Here is a 22,802-nt window from a genome sequence, read left to right as displayed (position 1 = left end):
TATTTACAGACAAAGGTTTTTCATCTTAAATGCAAAATGGCTAATTACTGCTTTGAGTGAGTTGTTCTTTCAGCAAACGACACGTTTTAATGACTGTATACCCCAGTTAACAATTAGTCGATTACTAAATTAGTTGACAATTATTTCAACAATTGATTAATCACGATTAATCCTCTAAATTGTTTCAGCCCTACTCGAGACATGACATGTGTTTGGGGTCCATGACAAATATGGAGTTAAAACAGTGATTTAAAGGAGATATGAAGAATGAAACAACACAGAAAACTTTTCTTTTATCAGACATTTTACTAAAAAAAGATAAACAAAGGTTTAACAAGTACAAAGTAAACTCTTTACAGCATATTTACAGCTCTACTGTGTATTTTCAGTCACTGTCAAACAGTGCAGATTAACTCATAACTGGAAATGATTTAGTCAGAGAGATTCCTGTAGTTTTCTTCATGCAGAGACTGAGACGTTGGTGGTTTTAATGTGTTTTCGGCCTGAACTTTTAAATACATTTAGTCAATCAACTATCAACTAAACCCAATACCTAGATGTAGAGGCTGTTCCTTTCTGCTTAAAAAACGGATTACATTAATAAGCACATCAGTGATAGAAAACTAGGTGCGAGTGAAAAAACAGAGCATTTATTTATACAAACCGCTGATAGACTAAGGCATTAATGCACTTCAGTGTAACTAAGAAGAAATAACTTTCTTTAATATTAGAAGTGAATACATCACAGCATATATGAGGTCCTCGGACATTGGCCCTGTACAACAAGAGCATTTATATTATAGTGCAATGTATGCTGGAGACACAGCCCAGCATGAATATTATATATATGTCAATCAGTACAGTTCAGACAATGCCTCTGCTTTTCAAGTTCACCCATAGAGAGGTTATATTCATCAGCTTTGAGGCCTTAAACAAACTCTGCTCAAATAAACAAAAATACTTCTCAGCTAACATAATTTAAATCTAAAGTAGTAATACTAGAAAACAACATTAATTCAGGTTCCTATTGCTTTAATGGTTGTGAGATCCAGTTTAAATCACCGATCTCCTCCCCAACAACCAACTGTGCTGTTTTGTGCTCCCTCACCTCTCCATATTTGGCTGAAACTCTCTGAGAGCAAAAGTCCACCTCCAGGAGTATTTCTGGAACCGACACCGAGGTCGGAGGTCATACTGATGAATGCCGAGTGGGAGGGTCGGGGGTCATCTTTTGACCTTTGCATCCTCTTTAATCTTCCAGATCATCAGCTCCATGCAGGCGGATGCATCTTCACTGGAGTCATGGCCCTCCACTGGGAATACAAGAACAACGAGTCAGCAGAGACTTCATTTGAACATTACGGAAGAAATTATTTAAAAAACTGTAAGTAATGTTTTAAACTGTTCATCCTAGTTTACGTGAACCCCTCGCACCATTACATGCATTTCTCCAACATGCACGTGGCAGAAAGGTATGTTTATGTCATTTTCATACTAATGTTAGGATACATCAGGATGCATCAATTTGATGCAAGAAGATGATGTTTAACTGTGTGAGATTTCAGGTGATATTTTGATTATAGCTAAAGCTGAGACACTTGGGTCTGTCTTTCTGGATTTAACCTCGTACTCGTACTCATCGTCTTCCGCTCAATCTGGGACCAGGTTGTGGGATCAGCAGACTCTGTAGAGACACCCGGACTTCCCTCTCCCCAGACACCTCCTCCAGCTCCTTCCGGAGGAGCCCAAGACGATCCCAGGCCAGCCGAGATATATTGTCCCTCCAGAGTGTCCTGGGCTGTCCCCTGGGCCTCCTCCAGGATGAACGGGCCTGGAACACCTCCCAGGAGAGGCGTCCAGGAGGCATCCAAAACAGATGCCTGAACCACCTCAACTGGCTCCTCTCAATATGGAGGAGCAGCGGCTCTACTCCGAGCTCCTCCCGGATGGCCGAGCTCCTCACCCTATCTCTAAGGGAGTGTTCATGGCCATAGGTGAGGGTAGGAACGTAGACCGACCGGTAAATCAAGAGCTTCCCTTTTCGGCTCAGTTCTCTCTTCACCACAACGGACCGGCACAACGTTCCCATTACTGTGGCAGCCGCACCGATCCGTCTGTTGATCTCCCGCTCCATTCTCCCCTCACTTATGAACAAGACTCCAAGATACTTGAACTCCTCCATTTGAGGCAGGAACTCCCCTCCAACCTGAAGGGGACAAGCCACCCTTTTCTGGTTGAGAACCATGGCCTCGGACTTGGAAGAGCTGATCTTCATCCCAGCAGCTTCACACTCGGCTGCAAACCGCCACAGCGCATGCAGTAGGTCTTGGCTAGAGGGGGCTGGCAGGACCACGCCATCCGCAAAAAGAAGAGACGAAATCCTCTGGTCCCCAAACCAGACCCCCTCCGGCCCTAGGTGCGTCTAGAAATCCTGTCCATAAAAGTTATGAACAGGACCGGTGACAAAGGGCAGCCCTGCCGGAGTCCAACATGCACCGGGAACAGGTCCGACTTAGTGCCGGCAATGCGAACCAAACTCCTGCTCCGCTCGTACAGGGACCGGATGGCCAGTCTCTGTACCGGATGTACCTCTATACCTTTGTACCGGATGGCCTTTCTGTGTTTAACCTCTCTCTTCTAAACAAAGCCATTGAAGGAGCTTCTGCTGCCACTAACTACATCTACCGTTTTTCCTCCCATAGGTTTTAGGTCCAGAGCTTGCCTGTTTAGTTGTGTTTCTCTCCTAGATGTAACCACTGAAAGGCTTTGGTAAATTTTCTTTAACATAGAAAGTTCTAGTGGATCAGTGCTTCTGTGGTTTTTGTGCGCCTTCCCTGTCAGTCTCAGCAGAACCTGCTCACACTGAGCTGGGTTCTGCTGCAGGTTTCTTCCTATTAAAAGGGGTTCTTCCTGTTTGTTGTCACTAAATGCTTGCTCAGTATGAGGGATTGCTGTAAAGTCAACAAATGGATGAAATCGACTAGACTTTCTTTTATAGTAAACTTTTTTTACCGACTCGCCTACTAAACCGAAATTAGCTTCACTGTTCTGCATTTAGGGTGGAATTAAAATGGCTTTATCTGAATTTGAATCAGTCTATATTTTTGGATTGAGATTACCTTGAGATGACGTTTGTCGTGAATTGGTGCCATATAAATAAATAGATTTCAATTTAATGATTTTTCTTTTGATTGTGCAAACATTTCATGGGGTACGCAAAGTAGTGTCATTGCTTCAATATTTTTGGAGACATTACCAGAAAATAATAAGATTGCACACTTGCCTAATTACTCACAAAATGGATGATACTAGACAAAAACCTTAGAGCTTCTAAAAAAATGTATTTTATTATACACAGTTGTGACAGAGGGAGGGATACATTTCCAATCATTTAAGGTGATTTCCAAAGCATATCATTATGTGGTGATGCTGCATTTAAATGAGGATAGGTCCTATCAACGCTGGGGTTCTTGGACACAGGGACCTTTCAGCTACTTCAGGGGTAATGAAGGATAGATGGGTCTGCCTTGGATCAGCTGGAGGAACTCTGCTGTACACGTCAGAGAAAGGGTGCGAAATAATTTTGATCCCTGTACTTCTGCACAATATTGCGCTGGACAGTCTGGTTTAATTTGTTGCTGTGTCAGACAGAGCCATGTTCTGATCAGTTGTTCCCTTCGGGCTGCAGATGTATAAATGCTCACATTTACACTGGTATAAAACCATGGACTGCTAAAATCAGAAATCACCATTTAAATATAGCTTAAAGTTCTCCTAAACAGAGTATGTTATCATAATAAAAGACCTCTCTTTAAGCAGAGTTAGAAAACAAACGAAAAAGTCTACAACGAATCTGGAGGGAAAAGCAAAGCAAGTAGGATGAATAAAGCTAATGCAAAGATATGGAAAGCTAAGATGATTTGGAGAGTTGGAACTAAACAAGGAAAAGCCTCTAAAGCAGCAGCGACATCTGCTGGTGACTTGGGCAAAGTGGAGGTAAAAAAAAGCAGGTTGTACTTTATCAGTTTTACCACTGAAGATTATTCAGATCATCTGAGAAACGAAAGGTTCCTGTGGAGCACCTTCTCCAACATTTACAGGTTTGAAATCATTGCTTCCATTTTAATTAGATCTCTTTCATTTGATTAATTGGTTGGGTCGAAGTTTTGTTGAAATATAACAACGTGGTTTGTCAAATTATTGTATATTTAAAACAAAATGTAATAACATATGTGTTTGGTGGAACTTTTTTGTTGAGGAAGACATGTTTACGGGTTGAGAAGTGGAGTCCAGTATAAAATACTTTCCAAATCCTCCCTGCTAACGCCAAACAGCTTTGTTTGGAGGCAATGTGAAGGTGTGGGCCAGCACTTCCCTCACTGGAAAACAAGCCTCATCATTGGAGGTATGCGGTTATGAGGTTCTGCAACCAGTTGCAATCCCATAGCTCCAATCATAGGGTCAGAACTTCGTCCTCCAAGAAGTCACTGCTCGCCCTCACAAAGCCCGGATCAGAAACGACCTCCATTGTTTGGTTGTGAATCGGGTGGAATGGTCTGCCTGCAGTCCTGACCTCTACCCCGTTTGACACTTGTAGGATCATCTCTGTGCCAGAGTGACCAACACAACCGGACTGGCAGACCTGTGACCAATACTGGTTAAATTGCCAGAATCTCTAGTTTCTTCAAACTTTAATCTTTTGATACAACAAACAACAACAAACAAGAGTCAAAAGCAGAACAGGCTGTTTGGCGCTGGCAGAAAGGATTCAGCAGGTTTTTAAAAAGGCAGCTAAACTCTGAGGCTCAACCCAGAAATGAAGTTTCCTTACAAATGTGGCACAATTTAAGGAGAAATAAACAGGCTTTCCAACAGTGTAAGATTTGGTGAGATGAAGTATAAGAAATAAATAATTGACCAGCTATTGGAGAGTTGTTATAATTGCACATCTTGAAAAAAAAAAAAAAAAAACTTTCCACAGTTTGATGCCGGTTTATCTCACCGTTGTCCTGGATGATGCGTTTAAGGTAATCGGCCATCAGGTTCTTCAAGGCACGTTTGTAGGGCAGACCAAGGCGGTGAGGGAACACGATGGCCGTGTCTACAACTGAACCGTGGATGAGCTGGAATAAAGACAAACCATGTCAGCTTGTTGTTCTTCAAGATAAATTTTATTCTTTAAACATCTCTTTGTTTTTAGTGGATTTATTTAGTGGATCATTTTTCCTGAACACATTACGGAAACAGAAATGATCAATCTGTGCATCAATGAAACTTAACTATGCAAATATTTGTTAAGGCAGCGTTTTTTGTCCTCCTACAGGTACGTTTACAGATTTCAGTTTAAAATAACTGATTTAACCAGGTAAAAACCTCATTGAGTATAAAATCTCTTTTTCAGGATGGACCAGGGAGCAGAAACTATTTTTTAAGTGATTTTTAAAATTAAATACAAATTAAATAGAATTTAATCATTTAAAATCTGTGTAAATACATCAACATAAAAATAAGTAATTCTACAAACACTGAGTAATTCTCTCTACCTAAATGTTGCATAATCCAGCACATTGTGAGGAATAAGCAAATAACTACAAGTTGGTGCTACAGACATTGAAACAGAATCTCTATACAAAGGAATTAAAAACAAAGGTGACTGTTTTTATGGTGCAGATCTTCATGTAAAATACGTTGGGGGCTACTGGGGGAGCATCTGTACCCTTTTTCCACCACACAAAATTATCACAACTACAGAGATAAACATGAAATACATTAATAGCTGAATGTAATGACTATACAATGAGATGATTGAATGAGATGATTTTGAAGATATTCTAATTTATTAAAAGTAAATAAGAATATCTATGAGATATCAGATTATTCCATACTGGATTTTTATATATAATATCTGAATGAGGTGTTTATGTAATGCACATGCAACTTAAACAACAAGCAGCTGGAGAAGATGATGAAGAAGACGAAGCTCACCTTGAGTGCGAGCAAGTCGCTCTCCAGACTGTGTCCAATGAGGACGGACTCAGCCCTGAACATGTTGAGCAGCACAGCCTGAACATCTCTCAGAGTGATGGTGGTGTTCTCCAAGTCCTCCTCAGTGACGCCAGAGAATCTGTCAGAGACGCAGCTTATACACACCTGACTCTAGGAGTGCACACCTACAATCATTTAAGGATGGTGCTGGGAGTCCTCACCGTGTGTTGTAGTCCACTACTTTGCTCTCAGGCTTGACAAAGGTGTCGTAGATAACTTTCATCTCTGAGTTGATGACCGTCACCCTGGTCAGCTCCAGACCCTGCTTCGTATAACACTGATCACACAGGCAGAAAAAAAATCTAATTAAATGTGACACTGAACAAAAAGAAAAAACTGAATTAATGTTAACGGCGCTGCAGACAAAACCTGTAGTTGATGAAAAGCTTCATGCTGTTTCAGTCGAACTCACCATCTCACAATCCAAAGCAAACACTCCTCCGTTTCCGTCCGGGGGCAGCGGCTTGCTGAATGTCGAAACAAAGCCGTCCAGTGACTCTTTACGGCCGTCCTGAACGTGTTGCTGTGGAAATACAGAAAGATGACGAGCACCAAAAAAACGTTTAATCAAATCCTTAAATATTACACAGGGAATAATAGGAAGTAGAGAGATCGACGAGGGCTTAAAAGACGATTTCCTCAGTATCTATAACAATATCTTGATTAATTTAACATTACAAGAAAAAATGAATAAAATAAGAGCAAGTTAAACTTCTTATGGTAAATAACAATAGTTAAATAAATATACTAATTCATAAATACAGTTAAATACATAAATAAATTACTAATGTTCAACAAACAAAATAATAAATAAACAGTACTTAAATAAATACATAAAAAAATCAAATAAAATATAGTTACATAAATATACAAACTAATAAATAAATAACAATAGCTAAATAAATATACTAATTAATACATAAATAACTACAGTTACAGTCTTAAGAAAAAATACAATGTCTTGGTTACGGTTAATTGCTCCTTTGTGAACAACAATAAATCTGATGTCTGGATGATTATTTTTATTTCTGAATAAAACAAGCATTTCCAACAGGATCGGACTATTTATTGACATGTCTTTCAGTCCATTTCCTGGACAAAAGTTTTCCAAATTGGGGCACATTAAATACTTTTCTCATACTGTTGTGCTACCTTCGCTATTTGGCATCCAGGAGCTCCTACATTGGCCGAGCAGCAGCTGTATGTCGTCTCCCAGCCTCCAGCGACTGAGAGAAGTATGAATAAAACATGTTGAAAAGATGACTGAATCAGATGAAAAAGAATATGTGAAAACATTGAAAACAGTTACCTCTGTGCCTGCGTAAACGCCCCCAGTGATAGCTACACTCCTCTTTCCGTACGCAGTTGCCGTTGACATTGATCTTATACTCTGCACCGCAGCGACAGCATATCTTGTTGAATGCTGGAGGAACATTTGCAGAATCCTTTAGTAAAACAACATCATGTTGATATAAAATGCATGGGTAAAATGGGCTCTGTTACTCACGGTCTGGGGTGATCTTTTTCTCTGGTAGGTTATAAATGATGGCCTTGCCAGAAGCCTCAGGGTTTGGCCTCGGGTATCCGTGCTCCTGCAGCAGTTCCTCTGTCATCAGGTACGCCTTCAGCTTCCTGTACAGGATGGCTCCTATAAAAACACAGACAGACATTTGTCTTAAACTACCACAAGATGTCCTTGTGAAATATGCAGGACATTTTTAAGATGATCAAGTTTAAATAAAGCTGTTTTATTCTGGGTGCCTGTGTTTTATTAAAAGGTTAACAAGGACCGAAAATAAAAATGCTTTTTTTCCAATATCAATTACGGTTATCTCTCTTTTGCCTTCATTTATTTGCAATACTGCGCACACACTGATATTGTGATTGGCTGTGATTAGATACATATTGTGTAGCTCTAAAAAAAACATGAGAGATTGTCTATATTAAAAAATTAAGAAAGCAAAATGGAAAGGTTTGTGAAAAAGTTAAGTACCCGCTATGATTCATTAACTGTAGAACAACCTGTAGCAGCAATAAAGTCACTTTCCGTTTGACTTCACTCTCACATGGGTGGGGACTCACTCTACTCGCAATGACTTGATTTTGGCCTTTAGCTGAAAGATGATCTCATAATTGGCTCTTGAATATTTGGTGTACAGAGGAGGTCATAAAGGCCCAAATCATAACCTTCAACCACCGTGCTTGAAAGTTGCTATGAGCCATTTGTGCTGATGTGTTGTTTTTGGTTTTCTCCAACCATGGCGCTTCTCCTTATAGTCAAACATCTCTACTATGGTCTTATCTGTTGAAAGGGGATTATGCAGCCATATTTATTTTAGAGAGAACTGGTTTTCTCCTTTAAATCATACTAATTCAGTCTTATTCTAATTATACTCTAATGAACTTTAAAATGTAACTTGCTAATTGAGGCCTGAAGAATCTAAGATCGGGCTCTAGGGTGTTTTGTACTGTCAGACCTTCAGGTCCATTTGCAGGGAAGTCCACTTGAAGAAAGATCGGCAACGGTCAGACTGCGGTAAAGGTTTCCTCTGGGTAACCTTTACCACAGTGGAGAGATGGACTTTAAATAGTTTAGAAATGAGCTTGTAACCCTTCCAGGATGGATGAACATCCATTCTCTGAGGTTACTGCTGATGTCTTTCCTTTCATGTTAACACACAACAGAGAAGCCAACTGTCTAAACTCCTGCTTTTATAGAAGTGGTCACACTTGCTGATGATCCATTCATCAAACAAATTTAAATAGAAGCACCTGGATGCTGCTTTTCCTTTTAAATCCCATGGTAGCAGCAGGGGTGCATTAGTTTTTGCACACACAATTGTACTATTTTGGCCTCATCTTCATTTGATAAATAATGGCAAGGCAAAACAAAACATTTTGAGGTTAGATTTAATTACTTGTTAGAGACCATCCAATTTCTTATTATGTCCCGAAAAAGAGCTAAAACTGAAAGGTGTACTTTCTTTTTACCATGCTTGTATGTGTACACATCTTCTTCATTAAATTGTTGATTTTTATGAATATATTATGATAACATCCTTAAGGTACATTAATTTGATTTTATCAGAGACAAACAAAATGGAAGAAGCTCTTTGGGTTTCTGGGATCAGAAAAGGTTGAACCACGTAATGTTTTTGTTATTCAGCTAAACTGAAGCACAGTTAACACTTACAGTCTGACGTGGGATCATGGGGTGCTGGTTAGTGAGATGGTCAACAGGACCTGGAGGTTGTCACAGTGAAACTGCTTCTACAGTGTGTTATTTTATGACTTATTAAAGATATAATCTCTACTTTCTGCTGCTAAGCATATGATCAAGTGACATATTAAGAGCTGAGCCCAGAAAAATAAACACGAAGTAAGAAATGAGCACATCGGTCATGTGATCGTAAATAGAGGCCACTGTAGAATCATCTATTTCTTACCAGACAGCTTCTCCTCCAGCTGTTTACCCGACCTGTTGACAGTGAAGCTGGTCGTGGCTGCAAGACGACCTCCCAGAACCTCCTCATGGGACTGTGCCCTCCTTTTTGCTCCAAACCCAGAGACCTCTGCAGAAAATACAAAGCAGCCCCATTGACATTCATACAGCAATCACAGATCTAAACACAAATGGAAATAAGCAAATACCTATTTCAGTAGTAATAATTATTTATCTGCATTCTTGTCTTTATTGTAAATAAGTTCAAATAATGCTGGAAGCAATGATCTCCTCATGCAGAAGTGCAAAAGAAACAAGTAAAATCCATATTATTAAATACAGTGCTTGCAAAAAGTAGTTGTACCTCATAAAACCACTAACGTATTTTATTTTGGTTTTGTGTGATAGAACAATACATTTTGCTGCTGTTGAAGCTGCAAGCTCTTTGGGGTTTTCAGGAGACTGACATTTTGCCCATTCCTCTTTACAAAATAGACCACGTTCAGTCAGGTTGGATGGAAAGGTCATGTGACCAGCAATTTTCATTGTATTGCAACAGGTCGTTATTTGGATTTTAAGTCTGGACTTTGACTAGACCAGGGATGTCAAAGTCAAATACACCGAGGGCCAAAAAACCAAATTTGCTACAAGCCAAGGGCCAGACTGGTTCAATGTTTATTAAAACATATTGAAATGATTGCACATAGCCTATTGAACCAAGACCTAACACAGAGTACATTATTTAATAATTAAATGAATAAAGCAATATTTTGTTATGGCTCTGTCAGTAACCTCAAGGGGAAACATTTTCAACAGGCAAACAGCTAAAAATGTAATTGGTTTGAAAAACAAAGTATGTTTCTTAATATTAAGTTGAATACATAAATAAAAGTGTGTGCATTATAAACTTTATATTGCATTATAGTCTTTCATTACTGCCAAACTTTCTCCACACAGAAGACACACATGTACTCTGCCTCCCACCTGGCGTGAAACCCCCTGTTCTCAGCGTCCACCTTACATTTAGCCATGTTTGAGGAGGAGGGCACCTGAAAATTGATCTCTGCTGTGATTGCTGATGAACAATGAAGCCGCTTGTGCGCGCTACAGTGACTTCGCGGACTACCATTGCATTGTGGGGAATGTAGTGTTGGTGCGTGCAAAACGCCAGTGGGAGGCTGTGGCCTGCGGGTCGGTTCTAATAGTAATTAAATATCATCCAGGGGGCTTGACTTTGACATATGTGGACTAGACCATTCTAACACATTAATATGCTCAAATCTAAACTCTTCTATTGCAGCTCTGGCTAGATGTTTAGGATGGTTGTCCTTGTGGAACATGAACCTTCGCCCAAGTATCAAGTCTTTTACAGCAGGTTGTTTTTCCAGGCTTCCTTGTTTTTAGCTCCATCATCACCTTCCCATCTGCTCTGACCAGATTCCTTCCTCCTGCTGAAAAAAACAACAATCCCCACAGCATGATGCTGCCACCACCATTTCCACTGCTGAGATGGTGTGTTTAAAGTGATCTGTAGTGACGCAGAGTTTTGACTGTAGCTCCAATTGTGGATTTAAAACACTTTTAAGTAGAAAAGTATTACTGTGAGGATGTACACACTTTATATTTGATTTTCTTTGACATAGTTGGTTTTTAGATGGATTGCAAAGCATATAAGCACAATAAAAGAGGAAAAAGTGAAACGATTAATTATGGTGTGATTTTGTTATGCCACAAAAAGATTTTAATCAGGGTGGGTGCGCTTTTCAGACGGGAACTGAGAGTACATACTGTTGACAGGCGACGAACACGAACTGCTTTTGCCTCGAAGCTTCTTCAGCGTGTTGACAGCAACGTTGAGGTAGATGTTTTTACTGCTACTGCGGTCATACACCAGCTTCTCCTCATCAAGGGCCTAAAACAAGAGTCACACGCCTCTTAATGTGAAAACGTCATCTTAGAATCCACCAAAATCAACATATAATTAAAACAACAACCTTCTCTCAATGGTTCATTTAAATTCTGTTAATAAACGCGATACAAATTACTCAAACTGGCTCTAATTTAAACGTATAGCGAAGCAGCAACATGAAAAGTCCAAATAATGTCCAAACCATCTGAAATGCAGCCTCCTCCGTCGGGCAAAACTTGACACATTCATCTATGAAGGTGTTGAGGTAGCGCTGGCGGATGTTGGTGGGAACTTTTGCCCCAAACTCAGTGGGGATGACAGGACGCTTCATAGACTTGCTCTAAAAAAAAAGAGAAACATGCAGAAAAAACACATCGAGTCACTGAGTATGCAGTTTACCTCTTTAAACAAGAGTAAAAGGTTTAAACATTCCTCACAGACAGAATTTTGGCATTTTTCCATGTAGCCGGTCACGTTTTTCAAGGCCTAAATGCGAGGATGTTCCTAACCCTTTTAAAAACCCCTTTCACAAATTTCTAGCACTCATATGAACCCTGTATAGAAATAAAAAAACATGTGCAAACATCTGGAAGAAAATAGAGTGAATATTTAGGACATTTTGAAGGCACAAGATGGCTGCAAGAGGCATCAAAAATTGCCTGATGGAAGTAGTTAAAATAGCTTTGGCACCTTCATGGTGGGTGTGTGTGCCGTCCTCTTCTGCACGACCGTCGATGAGGTCTTGGACAGAATGCCAGCTGTGGTTTGGCTCTTCACTCCCTGAGGGGTCTCACTGGCAGCTGGTTTTCTATGTGCTGGACCTGCTGGGACAAACATCCACATGTGACTTCAGTGCACTAATTATAGAGCTAAGCACAAACCTTCACTTCACAGCTCAATCTGAGGTAAGACACTGTCGTACTCGTCTTAGAGGAGGTGATCTGTGGGTTGGGCCGGTGAGCTATTCTCTTCTTTTCTCCAGAAAAGGTGGAGGGTGAGCTCTGTGAAGCAGCTTGGACTGAAGCAGACAGCTGAGCAGCTTGCTGCTGCATCAGCTGCATACGCTGGAAGCAGACTTCCTGAGGTGTGGGCCTCTTGTAAGGGCGGATCACTGTCTTTGAAGGTGCATCAGTCTGGAAAGTAAAAACATACAAGTCATGATAGCGTGATCCTGAAATGAGTCGGTATTTATAGATACCTGTGCAGGGTCTGCGTATGCTATAATAAATTACACTAACAAACGTGCACTTGCATTTTTATTTGATCTCTTAAATTATGAGTCATTCATTCTTAGTACAGCTCAGAAAAGGCTAAATATGGATAGAAAAATGTGTTTAAAATCAGAATATTGAACTTATTGTTTAACGCAGCATTAAAAGCTTTAGATGGTAAAGAGGTAATTAGTTGGCAATGCCAATAAGAAACAACAACTAAGTTGTTTCCGTGCCAAAAAGGCAGCAACTATGGAAATAAGGATTATTTTCCCAGTAGATGGATATACGGCTCCTTATCTGAGGTCTATAGTTGCAGTGAACACATAGCAGAAAGACATTAACACAGTTTCCTTATTTATTTATCGCAACTTTCACTCATGTAATCACATGATCGTGCAGACCGGTTATATTGGTCGCCTTCACAACATTTTATACACGCGCCGCCATATTGCACACTAAGCTCAGAGCTCGCACAGCAAACTTCAGCCGGACTTCTGACTTCAGCAGCATACTTGCATCATACCGACCCTCAAAGCACTTCACACTAAATTCACATTCACCCAATTGCACTCACATTCAAACACTGCTGCACAGGTTGGCAGTGGGGTTAGGTTGCCTTGCCCAGGGGCACATCGACATGTGGCTGGAGGAAGCAGAATTTGAACCCACAACAGTTGGATTGCAACATTCGGATTTTACTGAGCAACAGTTGCCCCGTGTAAAGGTGTACTGAATGTATTTGCACACAGCTCTTCTACTTGTGGTTCTTTTCTCTGGTAATAAATAATGGCATGGTGGAAACTTGTGGTCAGATTGAAATCATTTTAAAATCTGGTAAAGACGAGGGACTTTTCTTATTATGTACTGCTGTGTAAAACCTCGAACTAAAATATGGCCTAATTTCTTCTTAACATAACTGTGACTCTGCTTCTGAGTTTTCCAGTAAATCAAATGAAGGGAAAATCCCTGGAGTTCTGATTTACATATTTTCATATCTTTTTTTCACTCACTTCCTTGTTTATTTGTGTTTCCACCTCCTAAAACTCCACCTGAATTTGGAAATCAAAATGTCACCGCATGTTGTGGAGTAAATGTCATCCTTCAGGGGATTTTCCTCTCTTTCCTCTTGTGCCTTGTATTAGTGTTGTGAAGCACTTTGTGATCTGTGTCTTGAGAGGTGCTATATAAATAACATTTTACTTACTTACTTACTTACTTTACTAAAGTCCCTCTAATCCAGTGGAAGGTTCAGATGTTCCTGTTCTTCTACCAACACAAAGCCCACCATTGTTTTCATAATGTCATCATTGTTTGCAACGTCGGCCCCACTTTAGGACTACTTGTCCAGCCTGGGCTGTACACCTCAAACAACAAATGTTGCTTTTGGAAACCTTATTTGTCTACATACATTGCATCCTTCTATTTTTGACGGATTTCACGTTCGATTCCTCCAAAGGTTTTGAGACTATTTTTTATTTCTACTATTTTTTACACGCAACAGCAAATGTTTCATACAAATGAACAATAAAAGGAGAAAATTACTGAGACCTACTGCTTTTTTTTTTTTTTTTTTTTAGTTTTTTTGGTTTAAATTTCTCCTTTGGCACAACAGAAATTTATTCTGTAAAACTATGTTCCCATTAAGGGTAAAATTGAAAAGGCTTGTCATAGTTTAATGCAGGACTACATTGTAGCTGACACGTTTGTCCAAAATATTGTGAAGGGTTTGCATTTAAATAAAATGTTTTAAAGTCTTCCATCTGCTGTCCTTGCCCACTTTTCTGTGCAGGGTTGTGGGGGAGAAGTTTGGGTGAGAGGGGGGTACTTCCTGGACAGGTTGCCAGTCCATCACAGGGCAACACAGACACACACAGGACAAACAATCAAGAACACACTCAGACCTAAGGGCAATTTAGAGACACCAATAAACCAAACATATCATGCTTTAGGACTGAAAACCAGAGCACCAGGAGGGAACCCACAAATGCAAACTCCATGCAGAAAGACCCCAGGCCAGGATTCGAACCCAGGACCTTCTTGCTGCAAGGCAACATTGCTACCAAGTGCTCCACTGTGCAGCCGTTTTAAAATCATGTTAGGTTTCTTAAATACTTTAATTAAAACTATAACTACAGCCATGTTTGGCATGTAGGTAACATGAAAAGCTTGTTTGATAAAATTCTTTAAGAAATTCTGATTTTTGTCTTTTCTGCAAATTTATAAGGAATAAAGTTTAGAAGCATTGATGGTTTTCCATTTTCACAGTGTAGGAAGACGTTCTTAAGGATATGCAAGACGCACCTACAAAAATGACTTACTCTCTGCTCTATTTACTTTTACTGCACTTCCTTTAGCTGACATTTTGTTGGATGTATAACAAATAAATCTTTTGTTATATTTTCTGATGTTAAGTGACTGTTAGATCAACTGATAAGAAACTATATTAAGCACTGTTTAAATAAAAAAGGAGCAGTAATGTAATAATAATGCAAGGTTTACAGAGTGCTAGCTGAAAGTTTTGTGCAAAAATACTAAACCTTTCTCTAAATTTACAACAGATATTTTGATGCAAGTGAAGCTTTTATACATGTATTCTACTAACAACAACTGCAGAGAATTTGTACTTGTCGTGTGATGGTCTGGGGGCTGCTTTTCTGCTTTAGGACAAAGACGACTTGCTGTAATTTCCATTTATCACAAACACTTGATGGTAGTTGAGTTACATTTAAAAATTCAATATTTCTTGACAACTAGTTAACAAAACGGTCGGTATTTATAGTTCTGAAGTGGTTCACTTTGTTATTGACAGGGGAAGAACTGGACAAAAATCAGTGATTGGAAATTATCCATAAAGTCTTAGAACTCTGGTTCCGACTTCTAAAGAAAGCAGACCATAATGAAGTGGAAACAAAAACAATGGTTCTGAAATAACACTGGAACTGGTTTGGTTGGGAAATAAAAAACAATTACCATAATCAGGAAAAATATGGAAACTCAAATGTTTCTCCATACAAAACAGACCTGGAGAACATCCAAAGCCAACTCTACATTTCTCCCCTTTTCTCAGGATGGTAGGAAGCCTTCAAAAGATTCATTATTAACAGGAGCTGTGCTGCAGGAGTGACAAACTTTGAACAATAAATAAAATATATCATTGCCACTAAAATGATCCAAAGTGCTTGACTTACATCTCCTTTGGCAACAAAATGGGACACTCTCTTTTTCTGGCCGGGAAAGAGGGTGGTTAAAGTGCCATCTGTGCTTTTCTCCTCCTCTGAATCCCTAGAAACCTGAAAGAGCAGAAGAAGAGATCACTACCGAGCTGAAATTTAACTGGTCAGTTATAGTATGATAAAAAGTGCAAGAGAAGAAGATGAAATATACCAGTACCTGCTTTGCTTGCCTTCCCTTGTCCTCCTTTTTTACATCGTTGGATTCGTTAAAGATCCGCAAACACTCTTCCATTGGATCTGAGTCAAAATCCAGATCATCCTGAAACATGGAAAAGTCGACTCTGCCGCTGTCAGGCTCCTCCAAGCTTGTCCCGCTGCGTTCCAGGTAGCGATCGGCGTCATCCTCAGAGGAAGATGGAGTGCGCTCCGAAGCTTTCCTTTTGCTCAGACGTCCCCTCTTTAATGCGTCGGCTGATTTCCTCACCAGGACTTCCTCCGACCCGTCATCGTAGTCCACCTCCATCAGTTCGGCCTCCTCGGGGCTCTCATCTCCAAACAGATCCGCGTGGCTTAGACTCAGACTTTTGTCTTCGAGTTTCTTTTTTGATGAGCTGGCGTTTTGCTTCAATTTAGCTGAGCTCCCCTTGCAGCTGCTGGAGCTTTTACTTTTCTTGATGTCCTTCTGGTTTTTATCGCTGTCAAGTTTACCGTTTCTGTGTTGGCTGTCTTTATGCTTGCTTCTCTCTTTTTCCTTCTCTCGCTCCGATGGTCTGAATTTTTTGCTTTCTCGTGCATCTTTGTCTTGTTGACTTAAGTCTCTCTTAACTTTTTCCTCCGTCTTATTCTTACTGTCACATCTCTTTTCATCCCTGCCTTCCCTCTGAACTTTATCTGTCTTCACCTTTACTGTGTTTTTACCATCATCTTTCTTGCCCTGGTTCTTGTTCTCCTTCTTTGCAGAGTCTTGTTTAGAGTTCCTGATTGATCCTTTGTCTTTTGTACTACTGGTGCTGCCGCTGCTACTTTTAACACCGGATGATTTTTTTACTTCTTTATCAGCATTTTGCATTTTTTCTGGTGTGCCAATTTTACCATGACCACTTTGATCACCCACCTTCTTTTTTTTCACGTTCTCCTTTTGTTTTGTATTTTCCTGGGTGTCTAAGTCCTGTGCAAGCTCCTCCTTGTTCCTCTGAGTAAGTGCACCTTTTATATTTTTACTCGTGTCTTTTGTATCTTTCCCCAAAGCATCCCCAGCTGACACAATGTTGGCCTTTCTTTGCTGGAGGTTGCTAAGCGAGGTGGGTCGATACTCTGTTCCAGAACTCTCCCCATCAGAGTCGGAGATGGTGTACTTTTTTAAGTCTATACTCGCCTGCTGCAGCTTTTTTCCAGCTGCAACACGCTCCTCATCTGAAAAACCTGTCCCTGTTAGCCTGTGCGCCTTCTTATAGTCAGTCTTAGCTGGATGAGAATCCTCATCTCTCTTGTTTTTCACAGCACTACCAGCAGAGTAGTTGGACAGAGGGTCATACTCCATATCTGTAGAAGGTCTTGAATTGTCCAGAGTGTATTTGCACTTTGCAGAGGATGTTCTGTTCAAATACTTCTGGTTCTGGGGAGAAGAGGGGAGTTGTGTCCGAGGCCGAGGTTTTTTCAGTGAAGTGGGAACATATTCCATTGAGCTGCTGTTGTACCCCTGACTGTCTGAATCCAAGGTGTACTTGCTGCAGCCGGGGGTGGGATCGTATCCTCCTGATGTGATCTGATAGCTCCCAGGATCGTAAGCCAAGTGCGAGCCCACCGCCTGGCTTTTAACAGCGTCAGATGAAGACAAACTGGTCTTCTCAGTGGGACTGTAAGGTTCGTCCCCAATGCGAGAGAGCTTACGCTGTTCCCACTCCACCTCGCTGCGGACTTCCTCGATGGCTCTGTTGACCATCTCCAAAGCGCCGCTGAGGTCTCCTGATGGAGCAAGCTTTCCATTCTGCTGCTCCTGTGGTCTAACTACTTCTGGGTTGAAGGGATCGTAACCTTGATCTGCAAGAAACATATTTTTAGCTTTTAATTAAAGAAACAAGAAAAGAAAAATTATCAATACCTCATCAACTACAGTGTATTTTATTAGAATTTTACGTGCAAGAAAAGTGTTCCTTCATGTGTAATCAGTCCTCTTTACGCTGATACTCTAAAAAAAATCTAGTGCAACCAACTGATTTCCACTAGTTTGTAAACCGGTTCCACTTCTGTTTAATTTAATCTCCGTATAACTCCATCTGTTCTGTCACGGCTTCAGAGTTTTGCTCAAGAACATCACGAAGATGCTGGGCAAGGAGAGCATACCAAACAGGCCATGGTAACTCTGGAGGAGCTGCAGAAATCCATAGATGCATGATAATTCTGCATTAACATCGGTATCGGCCGATAGTAATTCTTTAACATATGAGTATTTGCTTGGTGCACATCACTCTGAACACATCAACCCCACAGTAAGGCATGTTGGTGGGAATGATGTGTGCAGGTAATCAAATGTATCGTTGAGTTCTATTTTTGGTATCAAATGATCACAATGTAATCGTCAAAAAAACAAAAACAGTTACAATATTTTAGTATATTCCAACTTTGCAAGTATGCTCTTATTTTGGAATGTCTCAAGAATGGTGCCGTTTCGGCCTCGTTCAGCTGAAACAACTTGCTTTACACGGTCTTCTTTTGAAAAGTCAGCAGAAGATGGCAGAATGAGGAGAGGAGGAGGAGCAGCATCACACTAGTGGCTATTAATTCATGTATTTTTACATTTTATTTTTGTTTGTTTGTTATATATTATCCATTTGAATCACCAGTTATTTTAAGGGAAACTGGAACAAAAAGCTGTCGGGGAAAACCGTCAGGAAAATGTTTCAGATCCCTCTTCTTTTAGGAAAACAATGCATTGTTTTTTCCAAATGTAATGATTATTCAGAATTTAAATATCGACCCAAACAATGGTGATTAGAACTTGTTTTTATTATTATTATTATCGAGCAGCTTTAATGAACCATACTGGAAGAACCTGTTGATGCTGAGGAGAAGGTGCAACTTGCCACAGGACAGTGACCCTAAACATACCATCAGAGTGTGGACCAGTCAAAGTCCAGACCTAAACCCATTTGAGAGTTTAAGGCAGGATTTGAAGACTAATGCTTATAGACAGTCTCCCTCCGATCAGACTGAGTTGTAATTTTGCAAAGAAGAATGGGCAGAAATTTCAGTCTCTAGATGTGCACAGCTAATAAAGACATATCAAAAAAAACACGTAGTTGTAATTGCAGTAAAAGATGGTTCTCCATAGTATTGACTTATGGCGGATGAATGTAAAAGTCTGGCACACCTTTCAGATTTTTACTTGTAAAAGATCTGAAAACTGAATGATTTTCTTTCCACTTCCTAATTATGCACAATGTTATGTTGATTCATCACATAATATCATAATAAAATACATTACAGCTTGAGGTTGTACAATGACAAAATGAAAGTTTCTGCAAATAGGGTGCATTATACAGTAAGGAAAGGCCTACCCACCACATCTGTTCAGCACAATACTCTGTTGACTTTCATTTTAAGACATTAATATGCAGACAGACATGTCTTAGATTACAGGTGTACATATTAATTTCGTTGTCATCCATCCAGCTATTGTCTATATCCGCTTATCCTTGCAAGCTCCCAGGGGCTGGTGCCTATCTCCAGCAGGAGGCAGGGTACACCCTGGACAGGTCGCCAGTCTATCAGAGGGCAACAGAGGGCAATGCAATTTAGACTAAATAATTATATTCATGATGTTGGACTGTGGGAGGAAGCTAGAGGGCTCGGAGAAAACTCAAGCATGCAGGGGGAAAACATGTAAACTCCATGCAGGGATTTGAACCTAGGACCTTCTTGCTGCAAGGCAACAGTGTTGCCAACTGCACCATCACTGTGCAGCCCAATTTAATTATCAGAGGGCATGAGAATAAAAGTTCAAACATGTGGGAATCTGCAGAAATGAGCCCCTCAAGTAAAACTAGACCTACATATTTTATTTTATTAACAAGAAAATTCTTGGAAATAAAAAAAAAAGACTTCTAAATAAAATGAAGGAGACAGACATTTATGTAGTAAAAAATGACAGTTACTTCATCACAGAGAAAGAAACGAGGGACAGGAAGACTGACAAATTGTTGTTATTTAGTCTAAAAAAAAATTTTGACTTTAAATAGGATTAACTCTTTAAGACAGCCTAAAACAGATAATTCGAGTCATTTCATGTACATGAGGACGAGGAACAAAAACATTACCCCTGTTTGTGTGAACAGAAAGTAGAGTTCTCTTCACAAACTGAGGTAAACAATCAGCAGAAAGAAGTGCAGAAGTCTCAATGGGCTGAGCACTTTAACACTTAAATGATAGCAGTAAGATAATGCTTAACCGAGGGTGTGCTTACTTATTTTTTTTCAGCAGTCAGAATTATTGTCCGTGGCTTCATTACTTCCATGTGCTACATATTTAAGGATGTAGAAGAAAGTAAAATGGTTTATGATGCATGCCATACAGGTATCCTCATATACTGGACAGCTGATAAAAGGTTTCAAATATCTGCCATCATCCTTCTTGAGCACACAGCTGCCGGCCAAGGCATCACATCTGTGTGCAGCAGTGTTTCTATTAGTCTTAAAACCAAGAGTGTGAAAACGGTGACACTAAAGCCTAAAGGAGGTAGCATATATGCCACAAACTGAATAATGTACCATGTTTGCAGAGACACTTTTAATTAATTACACTGCCTCGTAAAATCATTAATTTTCTTATGTTACAGCCTCATACTTCATATTTCACTGGGATTTTAAATATAAAGGAGATGAATTCAAACATTTGCAATTTAAATTAGATTTTATGGCAATTTAAAGGAAAAACTCAGTGAATCACAACTTTCTGGACTTAAATTTAAGTCAAATGTTTTTAGAAATACTTCTCCAGCACCGTTGCATCATAAATCCATACAGTTCACTTTGTAATCAAAGTATTTTTGTACCATAAGATGCTCTAATGTTTCTGTGGGGTCAATTTCAACCCAGTAGCTTTAAACATGTTCCTCGGTGTTTCACAACTTCACATTAGGTTAAAATGACAGAGTATCACCAGAACCGTAGCTAATAACGATACCAAAAATTCACTTCATAACGATGAACATGGAAGGTCTCAGCACGTTTTTTAATTAATGTCACTTTTACCTTAACAGAAGACACCAATAAAATTAACTAAATAAGCACCTTTTTGTCCGGACTGCAGCTTTTTAACGTCCCCGTAGGACGGCCGACTCTGCCGGCTGTGCCTGAAGTGACAGTACGGTCTGTTACACCCATTTCTACCGTCTTTGCCGTCGTCGTAATCCGCGTAAAACGGACAGTCAATCCCTCGGAAGAAGCCGGTGGACCTTAACATTATCTCCGGATGGTCCGTTCATGCCCGCACGTCCTCTACGGGCTTTGTATTCCGCGTCAGTGTTCCAAACAACCAGCAAACTGGAACAATAACAGCGTCCCTAAGGCGCCATGACAGACTGGATGAGAAGAGCGGAAGTCTCGCGTGAGTTGCCGTTCGATCACGTCAGAGGGGTGGCACGCTGACACCAGGTTCAAGAAGAAGCTAAACTGCAAGCGCTGGCTTTATTTGTGCTGAAAGCTTTGTTTTATTGTAGATTCATTTTATCGGTTCATAGTTCGTCTCAACACATCATCTAGCCATTGGTTTTTAATAATTATACAAGAGGCGAGAGTTTTCACATTTTTAATTAGACCGGGATCCAATGTAAGTTGGACCATAGTTTAACCTGAAAGGCTTTTAATATAATTAGTTCACTTGTTCATGTTGTGGTTGGAGGTCAAAGCTTTGTTACTAACGTTGGGGGAGAAAAAAAAAAAAAGGGGCAAATGTGCTTTTATGGGATTCCCCTTACATCCTCTGCTACTTTATTGGACAGTTGTAGGTCAACTAAGACAAACTTCGTTCCAGTTAGAAGTCAGTGAGAGATGCTAACATGACTAGGCTAACTTATATTAGCACCTCAAGCTGATTGTTAGGCTTCATTTTCACAAATAAACAATATCATGTTAAATTCATTCAAGATGCAAAACACTAGAAAAGGCTGTAAACTGGTTATTTTGCAGCTTTCCCTCGGTTTAGTGTGCAGCGGCCATTTTTATTTTAACATCAGTTTGACACAAATGTGTTTCCCCTCTTGGGCCAGATACTCTCACAATCCAACACACACACACACACAAAGCTGGATGAAGTTTGGATTTTGCAGATTCCTCCGACTTTCCAAGCTGAAGACCACAGTAGGAAGCCGTTCCAGTCGTAAAAGGTCTGCTCCAATATGCCTTCAGAGAGCACTGAACACAGACTAAAGACAAAACATCAAGCAAAACAATAGAAGGTATCTTTATCATTAAAAGGGAGATGATTATTTTTAAATAAATTTGGTGTTAGGCTTAAATGAGCTGTACAAGGATCATAAAACAAAAACAAAGGCCCCTGAAATTAATTACTTTAAAGATATACAACCAATCAGGACACTTAGTCTTAAAGGGTAAAGCAACAAAATGTCTAAAGTTTGTTCACCTGTTCAGACCATATCAGTAACACCTTAAAATATATCTACATATTCAAATGTAAACCAGATGAATGTAAACTTATGAGGCAGGTTGCGATTGCCAGCCTTAAGGCACAAAATATCAAGATAGAAGTTTCATTCTTGATTGCTGCAAGTATGTAAAGCAAAACTGCATTTTATAGTCAGTTCCAGTAAACACGTTTGTTCTCACAGTTTTAGCAGTCAAACTAGCAGAAAGATACATATTTTATCTGTATACATACCTGCACATCCACTGGCAAAGTTCAGCCAGTCTCGTGCTCAGGCCTTTTATCAGCTCCTTCACACCTGCTGTTATTCTCAGGTGTGCAGCACCAGGTGACAGGTGAGGTAATAATTGGCTGTCTGT

General features: G+C 39.9%; 1 protein-coding gene across 3 annotated transcripts; it reads right to left on the bottom strand.

The window, feature by feature from the left end:
* Nucleotides 1-286: 286 nt before the first annotated feature.
* Nucleotides 287-22,798, bottom strand: rexo1 (REX1, RNA exonuclease 1 homolog). Of its 3 annotated transcripts, none has more exons than XM_047375415.1 (17): nucleotides 22,678-22,798; nucleotides 21,072-22,204; nucleotides 16,001-17,823; nucleotides 15,799-15,900; nucleotides 12,319-12,529; nucleotides 12,087-12,220; nucleotides 11,599-11,736; nucleotides 11,276-11,399; nucleotides 9,492-9,617; nucleotides 7,553-7,693; nucleotides 7,355-7,468; nucleotides 7,198-7,271; nucleotides 6,458-6,568; nucleotides 6,207-6,322; nucleotides 5,986-6,124; nucleotides 5,003-5,123; nucleotides 287-1,313 (listed from the first exon to the last, which is right to left on the bottom strand). In XM_047375415.1, exons 2-17 carry the CDS (start codon nucleotides 21,241-21,243, stop codon nucleotides 1,225-1,227), a joined length of 3,735 nt encoding a protein of 1,244 aa, XP_047231371.1. In that variant the 5' UTR covers nucleotides 21,244-22,204; nucleotides 22,678-22,798; the 3' UTR covers nucleotides 287-1,224. The 3 variants fall into 3 exon arrangements, with proteins under 3 accessions (XP_047231371.1, XP_047231372.1, XP_047231373.1); XM_047375416.1 differs by having other exon boundaries at nucleotides 12,087-12,217; XM_047375417.1 differs by lacking the exons at nucleotides 21,072-22,204; nucleotides 22,678-22,798 and adding an exon at nucleotides 19,345-19,469.
* Between the last annotated feature and the right edge of the window lie 4 nt (nucleotides 22,799-22,802).

This window comes from Girardinichthys multiradiatus, chromosome 9, assembly GCF_021462225.1.
Source record: "Girardinichthys multiradiatus isolate DD_20200921_A chromosome 9, DD_fGirMul_XY1, whole genome shotgun sequence".
Taxonomy (NCBI): domain Eukaryota; kingdom Metazoa; phylum Chordata; class Actinopteri; order Cyprinodontiformes; family Goodeidae; genus Girardinichthys; species Girardinichthys multiradiatus.
The sequence above is the reverse complement of the archived record's forward strand: the minus strand, read 5'-3'. Positions and strand labels throughout refer to the sequence as shown.